This window comes from Diceros bicornis, chromosome 14, assembly GCF_020826845.1.
Source record: "Diceros bicornis minor isolate mBicDic1 chromosome 14, mDicBic1.mat.cur, whole genome shotgun sequence".
Classification (NCBI taxonomy): Eukaryota; Metazoa; Chordata; class Mammalia; order Perissodactyla; family Rhinocerotidae; genus Diceros; species Diceros bicornis.
Window position 1 is genome coordinate 18,939,338 of NC_080753.1, and position 12,660 is coordinate 18,951,997.

General features: G+C 40.7%; 1 protein-coding gene across 1 annotated transcript in view; it reads left to right on the forward strand.

Annotated features, from left to right (window-relative positions):
* Positions 1 to 8,685, forward strand: part of TNFRSF21 (TNF receptor superfamily member 21) — a 63,334-nt gene extending 54,649 nt beyond the window's left edge. The window contains exons 5-6 of the mRNA XM_058554195.1: positions 5,697 to 5,925; positions 7,277 to 8,685. Coding sequence (XP_058410178.1) covers positions 5,697 to 5,925; positions 7,277 to 7,506 — 459 coding nt within the window. The 3' untranslated portion in view covers positions 7,507 to 8,685. The remainder of the gene's footprint in view (positions 1 to 5,696; positions 5,926 to 7,276) is intronic.
* Positions 8,686 to 12,660: the final 3,975 nt, after the last annotated feature.

Consider the following 12,660-nt stretch of genomic DNA (forward strand, 5'->3'; position numbering starts at 1 on the left):
TTATTACCTGAATCCCTGTTCTCTGAACGGAGGGACCACATAGACTCAGATATCAAGAGATACTTATATGGCAAAGAGAATTATAAAAAAATGTTTTTATCAGAGCCCAATCTTTCATTACTACGTGGCCCTATCGGAGGTCGTGAGATCTAACTTGATCTTGATTACATGGACAACTAGGAGAGCAGGGGACACAAGCTTGAGATAATATCATAATCTTTAAATAGTTGTAGTTATGTATTTATTTGTGACTGTAATTCCTTTGAGATAAACCTTTAGTGGAAATTGAATTTGTTTGCTTTTTTCAACAGTCACTGGTCTGTTGGGATCTGAAATACTTTCAAATAGAAAACAAGTTATTGGCTACAGGTGAAGTGTCTGGTTTACAGACTCTCTCATCTGTATCTCAGGGCAGTCATCCAGCCAGAGTGTAAGCTCTGCCATTGAGTTACAGGTCCTTGCAGACACTGCCTCTGGCCCCTTCACTCTGTCTGAGTGGCCAGGGCAGCTCCTTGTGGTCACGTGATTGCTTATATTGAGTTTGCAGAGTCTGTCAATTTCTCTAACTGCAGTGGGTCCAGACAGGGAAGTGTCATGGCTCAGCAAAGAGGATTGCTTTGGAACTAGACAGACCTGATCTTGAATCCTGCCGCTGTGACCTTGGGCAGGTTACAGAAGCCTTTTAGAGCCTAAGTTTTCTCATCCATAAAATGGAGCTAATAAGAGCCACCTTAACAGCAAATAGATTACATGTATTTCGTGCTGAATCATTTAGCACAGTATCCATAATGGCTTATTTCTTGGAGTCCCTTTTTGTTTACTGGATCTGAGTAACAACTTGTCAACTCAGGTGGAACAGCAATTAGTTTCCATTGAATTTAGCAAATGGGCTTTTAAAAACCATCATTAAAGTGATAGAAATTTTCAAAAATATAACAGAATTCTTCCTTCTTTCTAAGTTGGATGAGATCTGGGGGGAAAGTTCAGTTGAAAGGGTGACTTTTGACTGTAAGGAGCTTTATTCTGGAGTCTGTCAGGCATATCTGGCTACAGGGGCTCGGGGGAAGGGGCCTGGTGGAATCCGACTGGGTAGTGCCAGGAGCCAAGGGGTTAAGTTGAACCATTTTAGCAGATTGAAAGGAGCATCCAGGCTGGGTAATTAGTGCTTCATTTCAGGGGGTCACTGATGCATCAAAGTTGTTAATTAGTTTTATAAAAACAGATTGTGTAACCACAGGGAGTTTGTAATTGGGTAGTAATTGAAAATAACTCGGTGGTAAATCTTCGTTGAGTGAACCAGTTGGGGGTAACTTGGAAGGAGAAAGGGAGCTGGGGTGGAGGGTGAGGGGTGAGAGGGAGAATGAAATAGCAATACTAAGACAAACTATAAATAGGACATAATTTGGGCAGAGATGACCTCGTCTAACCTTTTTCGTTTAGAAATGTGGAAACGTGTCTGAGGAGGGAAGTGGGTTTTTTAAGACCACGTAGCTAGTTAGTGGTGTATTTGCTTTCTTCCCTTGAAGTGATGTTCCAGGATTTTCATGACTTTGATTTTTAGGAATTGACTGTGGGGAACATGAAATGCCTGCTGAAAAGATAGCTTCTGAGGCTGGAGTTCCCTGCCCGTTCCTGTCTGCAGAGTATGCTCAGGAATGATGCTAGATCATAGCAGAGAAGAAAGTTGTGTCAAAAAACCTTGTTTCATTTATGTACCACCATATATTGCCATAACAAAGGCTTGGAAGAATTTTCCTTTACCATTCATGGCTCCACCATCCCCAGGGGCTAGCGAACTCGTCAACCTTCCATAGTGTATCATCCTAGGAAAGGCCCAGTCAACAGGGAAGTGAATTTTTAGTTTGGTATTAAAAGAGGAGAATTATTTTTGAGCCTCGGTTTCAAGTTGTGATTTGGTTGAGCGCCCAGAGTGGGCACTTCAGTGTTGGCACCTGGTTGAGGTAGGAGTGGAGGGTGGCAAGGACACAGCTGAAATGGCTCTTCCACAACCCAAATACAAGTTAATCATTGTTCTGGAAAACACTGCTACAAACCTCTGTGGCCCAGAGATGTTCACGCCCACACATTTCGATCAATACCTTGTTTACCTAATCCCTTTGAATGGTTCCTCATCCTCAGTGGTTCTGGTAATCAGAAAGGAAAATAGGTCAGCAATGGAGCATTAGGTGTGACTCAGCAGTTGAGTTAAGGTGAACCATTTGTCTCTCTTTCCTTATCACTTTGGACTAATAAGTACAGTATCTGGAAGGACTAAGCGTTCTTAAATGGAAACTAACCAGGAGGACATTTGGGGCTCATTTGGCCAAAATAAATTGCATGCTTCTTGAAGCTCACACAATAGAATCATTCTGTTTTTGGCTGCTCAGGGAGGTCCCCTCATTATCCCTGCTCCCTCCTTTTTTGGTCTGTCTTGCTGTCTCTACCTCATTTCTCAAGTAAGTCTTCCAAGTTAGCATGATGACCTCATGGCTATAAAGCAAAAAGAATGTACTTTTCAAGTTCCTCCAAAGCAACTTCAAATATCTGGTGGATACATTGCCTTCACTGGCCAAATTTTCCCAGAGACCTTTCTTTTAAGTCTTAATATCTGCCTCAGTGTAATAAATTGGGAGTTGTTGCCCTTTTGTGCCCATGAACACTTAATAGAAGTATAGAGAGGAGCTCAGCCGAGTATGTGATCTTCAACCATCCTGTTCCTTGGCTACCAAGATAAAAAAAAGCCCCTGCAGCCATAACATTTTCAAGTTAGCAGAAGGAAAATAGGCTTAGCAGTGGTGACTGCTTTTAAAAATAACATTGATTTTTTTTTTTTGGAGTTATAAAAGTTAATATGTGCCTGTAGAGAATTTGGAAAGCTTAAAGAAGCATAAGGAATAAATCAAGTTACTCATAATCTATTTTGTGACTATTTTGATAAGTTTATGCTCAAAGCTTTTGCAAGAGAAGACCCTCTTCTGTGGAAATCTGGCTTTCTTGTTTAGAATATTTATTTTCTCTGTGAGTGTCTAAATTTTTTGTTAAGTGTTCTTCGTTTGCTGTAAACTCAATACTGAACCATGAATTTTCTGAATTACTAAAGAATTAATTTATTCCTCATATCCCGATGACTCAGTTTCTGATTAGAGATGTCACAGGTAACACAATACTTGAGTTGCAGTGTTGCAAACCAATTTTGATGGATATTGTAAATATTAAGGTACAAGGAGGAAAGGAGTTAGTTTCTAGGAGCAATTTTTTCTTTCGTATAAGAAAACATGCAGATAACTTTAGAGAAATCTGGAACGCAGCCAGCTGCTGTGTATGCTACACTAAGTGAAGGGTACCTAAACTTAGTAGCTGAATAGATTTTCTGGAAAGATGATCATCAGATCGTCCCTGGTTTTAGCTATGGTTGTTAGCTCCATTGTGCTGTTGCCAAAACCGTTCCTAGGGGCATTTTTATATTCACTTGACTTGTTAATTACAGGAGTGCATCACTTCAACATTCTATCTTTCTAAATTATGTTGGAGATCATGTGCTTAATTTCCACCGATAGGATACTTTGACAAAAGTGCGGGGCGGGGGCGGGTGGAATTAAATATTTAAAGTTTTGAACTGAGTTCAGGAAATAAGTGGGTGGACTTCTTAGCCTGTTGGCATGTGATTTGTGGGTGGGAATTTCTTTTTTAAGCAAGAACAGGGCACTATATTGACTGACCATGTCATCCAATGTAATGTCCCTGAGAACCAGAGTGTAGACAAGTGCCCTTTGTCTATTTGAATGAATAAAAAATGTGTGTTGGCATGAATGGCCATGTGCATTTTTAGGGAGGAGGGGCGCATGTCAGGGCCTATTGAATTAAAAATTTAAGAGCATATACGTGAAACTTGTCTGTGCATTCGAAGGGGGCCGCTGGGCATGCGTGTTATCTGAGTCTTAAACTTGCAGTGGAAGCAGCAGCAGGGTGTGGGTGGCCGTACAGAGGAAAAACGCTGTTGGAACGTTAGATGTGTGCAGCAATCAGTGCTCTTCAGAATCTGCAGTCAGTTGCAAGAATTTCTCAGGCCGTAAAGGTTGTAAAAGAGGCAGTTGTGTTTGCTGTGTGTTGTACAATTATTCAACGTAATGCTTTCAAACGAGGGTCAATGTCTTCCTGATTGAGGAACTTGACGTGTGTGAGCGAAGTCAAGGGGGTTTTAATGAGCGGTGATTAACAGCTCTGGGAAGAGTGCGCATCACTCCCTGAACCTTGCCCTCTGTGATCTGGCCACCTGGCTCCCAGATTTTCATCCATGCCAGAAGAGCCAATAAAAAGATAAAGAGAGTGGACTATGAGATGCTGAGAGTGCCTGCCAGAGTTCTAAGGTATAAGGTCAAATGACGGGGCCAAACAGAGATGTCAAGCAGACCAGAGTCAAGCACTGGCTTTCTCCCAGTAGCTGCATGCCCTCTCTGGACCTTCGTCATTTCACCTGTAACATGGGCTGGAATCACCTATCACTTCTCTCATCTCCAGTGTACACCCGGGTACAAGCCATGATTGTACCTCTCCCAGCCGCTGTAGCAGCATCCTTGCTGCTCTCCCTACTTTGATTTTTGCCTCCCTAAAATCTGTTGTCCACGCACCAGCCAGAGTGGTCCTGAAGCTCACTATCTCCATCTGAAACCATCTTGTTGGTTTGCTCGCTTGTTATTGTCTCTCTGACCCCCACTCCAGAAAGCAATCTTCATGGTCTCCATTATGTCCTTAGAGCCGATACACGGGCTCCAGCGGGGTGGTCCTCTTTCCAGCCACTTTTGCCTCTGGTGTTCTCCTGTTCTCATTCTTTCAAGCAGTTTTATTTAATTCCTAAGCTAGTTTGAAATGGGAGCCAGGGTCTAGTCTTAGTTCTGCCAACTGCCACTTACCAGTTGGGAGCCCTTAATTAAGAAAGTCACTTAACCTCTCCAGGCCTCAGTTTCCTTACTGGTAAGGAGAGTGTGTACTAGTTTGCTACAGCTGCCATAATAAAGGACCACTTAAACAACACAAATTTATTTTCTCACAATTCAGGAGGCTAGAAGTTTGAGAGGAAGGTGTCATCAGGGTTGGTTTCCTCTGAGGCCTGTCTTCTCAGCTTGTAGAAGGTGGCTGTCTTCTCCCTGTGCCCTCACATGGTCTTCTCTCTGTGTGTGTCTGTGTTCAAATCTCTCTTCTTATAAGGATACCAATCATATTGGGTTAAGAACTAATTGTACCTCAATTACCTCTTTATAGGCCCCATCTCCAAATGCTGTCATATTCTGAGATGCGAGGAGTTACGATCTCAAAATATAAATTTTGGGGGGATGTAATTCAACCCATGACAGAGGGGAATATACTAGGTATTATCTAAGACCTTCTTCAGTTCTACAAAATTATATTTTACGTTGGAGATCTTCCTCGTCCCTCACTTGTCCACTTCTACTCCTGTGAGACAGCAGATTGGTTCCAAATCTTTAATGCTCATACATGTCGTTGTGTATATTTTTGAAGGGTTTAAAAGTGTGTGTGTATAGCAACGATATAAGTTATGGACTGTTAACATGGGAGAATTTATCTATAAAATATTAAATGGAACAAAAAATAGCATCTGAGGAGGGGTTTTAATTTCATTTTTTCTATATAATTTTTGGATATATAATTAGAAAAATCTTTTTTCTTCCATCTCACAGCTGGAAACTGACAAACTGGCTCTCCCAGTGAACCCCAGCCCACTTAGCCCGAGCCCCATTGCCAGCCCCAACACGAAACTTGAGAATTCCACTCTCCTGACAGTAGAACCCTCCCCCCTGGATAAGAACAAGGGCTTCTTCGTGGACGAGTCCGAGCCCCTTCTTCGCTGTGACTCCACATCCAGCGGCTCCTCGGCACTGAGCAGGACGGGCTCCTTTATTACCAAAGGTACAGACCTGGGCAGGACGGCTCACATCGGTGGTCATTCTTCATGCCTCCTCCAAAAGAGGCGCTGGGATTTCTCCCTCGCTAGTTCCACAGCCCAGTTGTAGTTGAGTCATTTGAATGACCTGCCCAGGAAGACCTATCCTAGACTGCATGATGAGACTGGCCTGAGAGAAACCACGTCATTAGCCTCTGGGGACCCACCTAGAAAATCTGTACAGCTCTGACTGCCTGGCCAAGAGCCCAGAGCCGGCATCCAGGAGTATCGGTCAGCCTTTATCCTCATGATGCAAATGTGTGTTTCAGGGAAGGTCTGATAAAATGTAGTCTTGCAGGTTTTTTGGAAATTATTTACCAGGCTTACAGAATCCAAAGATTTAAATAAGTATAACCTATCTTGAGAGTCTGAAGTGTAGGTTTTCATGACTCAAATTAAAATTCGCTCTGTCAAGGCTGATTGCAAATAATGTTTTAAAGAGTATGGATTGGTAATTTTGGTAAATAATTTGCCACATTCAGTTTTTAATAGCAAGGTAGGGAATTAGCCTGCACATTATATTGATGATAGATTTTTGTTAGAAATTTTCTAGTTTGGGAAATTCCAGTTATATTTCATTTGAAAGGGTTATATTTTATATATTTATAAAATAGGTTCTGTTTTACATATTTATATTTTATGTACTTTACATAAATTTATATTCCTCTATTTTATATTTATATAAAAGATTTATATTTTGGTTTATATTTTTTCTTACATATTATATTTTAGAGAAAGCTTTTTATAATAGTAATAGAAGTTGTAGTTCCTCACCCCATTAAAGGTATGATGCAAAAAGCCATCTTTTCTTATTTATGTACTTTTGCCCTCAGCAGTTTAGTTTAAAAATATTGCAGGGTAATTAGAAAGTCAGATAAGCAGATTACATTGACTTGGAATTTTTGTTGGAAAAGAAAGAGGCTGATATCTTTGTTTAGTAAACATACTACCATGGGGAGAGTAGTAGAGGTTTTTGTTTTTGTTTTTTTTAACTTTAAGCATTTCTGCATTCTCCCTTTGAGTTTTAGAAGAATTTAGGAGAAGTCATTTAAGTCTAGGCAAATGACACGTCAGTAACCCACTCAAGCAGATCCTTGTCTGATCTCTATTAGGCAAATCTTGCCTGTTATCTTACGTGCAATGCGAATAAAGTGCAATGCAAAGAAAAGCTATTGTGTTGTTTAAAATGTGCCAGAGCTTCACTCACTCACTTTGAGGGGTGGAGGTGGGGAGAGCCTGGGGAGAGGGTAGCTGTCACTCTCCCCCTAAAACAGTCCCTTTACAGCTGTCCCCTTCCTTTCCCTCTCCTCCCTGCAGAAAAGAAGGACACAGTGTTGCGGCAGGTACGCCTGGACCCCTGTGACTTGCAGCCTATTTTTGATGATATGCTCCACATTCTGAATCCTGAGGAGCTGCGGGTGATTGAAGAGATTCCTCAGGCTGAGGACAAGCTGGACCGGCTATTTGAGATTATTGGAGTCAAGAGCCAGGAAGCCAGCCAGACCCTCCTGGACTCTGTTTATAGCCATCTTCCTGACCTGTTGTAGAACACGAGGGACACTACACTCTGGAAATTCCTCAATTTTGGTGGCAGGGTGGTTTGTTTTTGTTTTTTTATTTTTGTTTTTTGGAGTATGTGTGTGAGTGTGTTTAACAGAGTATATGGCCAGTGTTTTGCATTCTTTCTTTTTTTTAACCCTTCCGGGAAGTTGGTTTATAAGCCTTTTCAAGGTATAACTGTTGCAAAATACCCACCACTAAAGTTTTTTAGATTCCATATTTTTTTCTCTGTTTTGCCTTCTTATGTATTTTCACAATTGTTCTGTGCACTTTAAATTCACTTAATGTACCACACATGTAGTGTGACTTTTCCATCACACTGGATCGTGAGGCTCTCAACTTCTTAAGTGTAATGGCATCTTGTGAATCCTATAAGCAGTCTTCATGTCACAACATCCACATCTACTTCTTTATTATTACTATTTTTTATTATTATTTGTCATTTACAGATTTTCTCAAGGGTTTAGGAAATGTAAGACCCTGTTGAGTTATGCTAACGCAGTTAGGTTTTGAGTTATCTTTTTAATATGCCTTGTTGTATAGCTCATATTCGTGGCCGAAACTTGACCACACTCTTGCTGATTGTATGGTTTTCACCTGGACACTGTTTAGAACGCTTGATTATTTGTGCTCCTCTTATGCTAATATGCTTTGGGCTGGAGATGTGAAATCCTCAAGCCATCAGGACTTGCTATTTAAGTGGCTTGACAACTGGGCTGCCAAAGAACTTGAACTTCATCTTTTAGAGATTGAGCTGTTCTGGAACCTATTGCTGCACTTTGGAAAGTCACAAAAGTCACAATTGAGTACCAGTGGCACCTTTTCCCTAGGGAATTTGCCCAGCTTTGCTTTAAAAGATGTCTCGTTTTTTATACACACATAGTCGATAGGTCCAGTCTGCCCTCAAGGCCTTGGTCTTGGTGAGTTTCCTTCATTCAATCACTTTAATTAAAAATGGCTGCAGCTGTAAGAACTCTTGTCTGATATATTTGCAACTATGCTCCCATTTATAAACGTGCTCTCTAATGCTCAGTTGCCAGATTCTAATGCAAAGGTGGTATGGACTCCTTTTGTGTGGGTGGGGTTTGTGAGTAGTGGTGAGGGACTGATATCAGAAAAATGCCTTCAAGTGTACTAATTTATTAATAAATATTAGGTGTTTGTTACTTAAAGTAGTTTGAGTATATTTACTCCTTGCCTTGTATCTGTGCTCAAGTTATAACTCTATGATTAGTCTCTTGGAAAAATATGTGTATTCTAAAAACCTCAGCCTTCATAATCCGTAAGTCATAGAAATTAGCAAAGGTTTGTGTCTGAAAAAGTACCTTGAGATTCATAGAGAAGGATGACCAACCATTGAAGATGACGAAGCATTTCTTTGTCTTATGGGGTAAAACTGAGGCTCCTGTTTTTGAGGTTGTCCCTATTTTAAGAAATGAGAATTTGGAGGTGAAGAGGTGCAAATGATGAGTAAGCCTTGGAATATATTCTTACTCATTTCCATCCAGGAAATTTACCACTCATGGGAAGGTCTATACACGTTCACGGGCTTCTATATGAAACCTCATTGCCCCTGAATAACTTCAAGGGGCTTTCTTGGCAGTAAGGCAGGGTGAAGTCTTATGTTGGTGGGATATATTATATTACATTATATTATATCTATTGTATTATATATTTCATCACATGTCCCCCTTAGCTTGGGAACCCTGGTTCTACAGAATTCCAATGGCCAGAAGCTCAGCAATTTTGAGTTCCTCTTTTTGTGAGAAACTGGAAGTAGATAGCCTGTCTGAACACTTTGACACCCATGTCAGTGACATTAAAGGGGTTTTCTGGTGAGAAACTGGAAGTAGATAGCCTGTCTGAACACTTTGACACCCATGTCAGTGACATTAAAGTGGTTTTTTGGTTTCATCCACTTCCATGTGACTGGTTTCTAGGGAGCTATCTTGGTATTTGGTTTCAGGGTTCTCAGGCCAGGTTTCCCCTTCTCTTTTGCTCACAGAAGACGGAAACTCTTCAGAAAAGAAAAGCAAACTAGAATGGGTTATAGATGGTGGTAGAAGAGACAGATTTTGTTTTTCAGAGGATTTCAGGACTGCCACTTATTTTATGTGGGGGTTGAAGAGAATAAATGAATGAATCAGCGTTATGGTTATTAAGCTTGTAAATTCGTAGCTTGGGGATGCTTTTGTTAACCATTTACACAGCTTTATACTTTACAAAGTGCTTTCTCATTATCTTATCGAATTCTCACAACTATCCTGTAAGACAGATACTATTATTGTGCCCATTTTATAGATGAAAAATAGGCTTATAAAGGCTAAAGAACTTGCTTAAGGGCCTACAGCAGAGTTGTAGACTTGACTCCGACTTGAATCTGACACCGTCTGATTCCAAGAGTGTTTATTCAGGACTAGTAACCAGAACTCCTTCACCGGGCTCAAACAGTGGACATGGAGATCACAGTGATGATATTTATCTGGGTTATAAGTAAAGCCCTATACTCGAGTTCAATGAATAATTGTGAAAGTACGGGAATGGGTGGTATCTCTTGATGACCCAGGGGAAACGGAAATAGGAGTTGTGTTTAAACAGAAGCTCAAGATTGAATTAACATGATACATAGCTTTTCTAAAAAAAAAAAAAAATGTAACCACCAGCTTCATTATTAAAAAATATAATGTGCTGGTCAGAGTTGACGACAGTCTTCTTTGTACGCTATGCTGCTCGCTTTGGAGGTTTTCTGTGGTGTGAGCTGCCTTCCTTTGAGGGGTGTGTTGAACTGGAAGGTTTCCAATGTGGGGGTTGGGGGGGTAACCAGAAGAGTAAGAAACAATCAGGAGCAATTGTTGGGAACTCTAAACCTGACAGTGAAGATCATGTAGGCAAGGGAAAGACTATCTTCAGTGATTTGAAGGGCTAAGGAAAGACTATTTTACCTTAGACAGTAACGCAGTTTCCTCTAGGCCAATCTAGCCTATAATGCAGAGGAGCTTTTAAACAAGTAGACCAGGCTGCTTTTCAAAGGCGGGATGATTTCTACTCCCGGGAAAAGTTGGACGGGCTTCAGTGGTTCTCAAACTTGCATGTAAATAAAAATCACCTGGGAATGAGCAGTCTGTTGTAAAGGCAGATTCCAAGAGAGTTTGATTCAGGAGGTCTGTGGTGAAGTCAAGAATGAGTTTGCCGCCCAATTTTTCTGGAAACCTTCAATGGGCCAGACTGAGAAAAAGTGCTTTAGATCCTTGCCACTGTGGACCGAGGACCAGCAGAACTACAACACCTGGGAACTTGTTAGAAATGCATAATTTGAGGCCACTTTGCTGTGCTTCTTAATCTTTAATGAACGAATGAAACACTTGGGGATCTGTTGCAATTGTTGGAGGGGTCTGTACCTGGGTGATGTGGATGCTGGTCTCCAGGTGACGTTGAGGAGCCTGTGATTATGCCTTGGTTTCACACAAAGAGTAGAGCTAATATGGGAGCAGATTACACCAGTGCCACATGAGAGAAGTAAACAATTTCTGATGATCCAAAGAGATTTCCAGAGTCAGGCAACCCTGGTCAAAATATATAGCAGTGGTTCTCAATCCTGGCTGCACATTGGAATCAGCAAAGGAGCTTTGAGAAATCCAATGCCCAGGCTAAATTTGCTCAGACCAATTACATCAGAATCTCAGGGGATGGGACCCAGGCATCAGCATTTTTTAAAGCTCCTCCGGAGATGCCAATGTGTAGTCAGCTTGGACAATCACTCATTTAAGAGCTTGTGAAGGGAGTGCTTCTCAAGGCTCACTCCAGATCTGATGGATAAATCTTACAGAGAGTTAACCTGGGAATTTGCAATTGTGATTTTGCTGTAGCCCATGCCGCTCAACTCTGCAGACTTGCTTTAACACTCATAACCCTATTGTCAAATTTTATGTAACTGTTAAGAATTGATACACTACAAGCACGGATGGGGCAACATCTTAAAGCTTAAGTGCATTGATAAACCCACCTGCAACTAATCAATTCTTCGTGGCTTTGAGCATAATGTGTAAGGTATGTGATTATTTGGGAAGTGATGTTATGAAGGTATGATTAATCAAGAACATTTGGGAAGTGATGTTATTCTGATTTATGTTTCTATATATATTTGACTGAGGGTTTGCCAATTTTCAAAGAAATCAAGTAAGATATAAAGAGTCACAAAACTGCACTGACTGTATCATAGAATCTCAGGCTTTTGTAGCACCTGGGCCATTGGAGCATGAGTCTCATTGTACAGTCCTACAGATGCAACAGGTACCTATCTTGCACTTTGACTTGAGAAAAGTAAATGTGATCTCTTGTTCAGCAGAACTGTGGCCCTTTACCCTTGTAAGAACCTTGGACGTCGTCTAGAGCGCCCACGGTTTTCAGGTGGGAAGTTAGCCCACTAGTATCTGCTAGTTAATGGCAGAGCCCGACACCTGTCTCCATCAGTGCTCTTTCACTATTCAAAGATATCTTTTGCCTCTTTTCTTGAAAGTAAGTAGGAAATGAAATTAATGATTTGAGCAAGAATTATTTGAATTAGAAATCTAAAAAAGTTTTTTTACCCTATTTGACTTCCAGTAGCTGCATGTGTGAAATACAATTGGATACTGGAGTCTTGTTTCCAAAATATAGATATTCATAAAACATCTTACAAGGATATGTAAGAAATATGTCAATGGAGAGGAGCAGGCTGAGCCAGTAAGAAGAGAGGAAGGACATGTTCTTTTCATGATTTCTTTTTTGGAGCCTTTTGAGTTTTGTGCTGTGCATAAGTACTGGTGAATTTAAAACATTATAAATAAAAATCATTTTTAGAATCTTTCTATGGCAACCAGGGAATGTACACCCATGAAGACCAAAGTAAGAGTTACATGAATCAGACTTAAAATGTTAGTAATAGCTTTGTGAGGAGCATTTTAGTAAAATCTGCAAAGGGAATCAGCCTCTTGCCCTGCTGTCCAGGGCAATCTCTGCGGTTTTAGATCTTTTTCCTGGACTTGGCTTCCAAACAAACTTAATGTAATGCAAAATTCAAATGGAGAGAATTTAATCTTAGAAATTTAGACAGCTGGAGCATAGAAGCTATTTTCTGGCCAATCTTTTTATATTTCTTAACT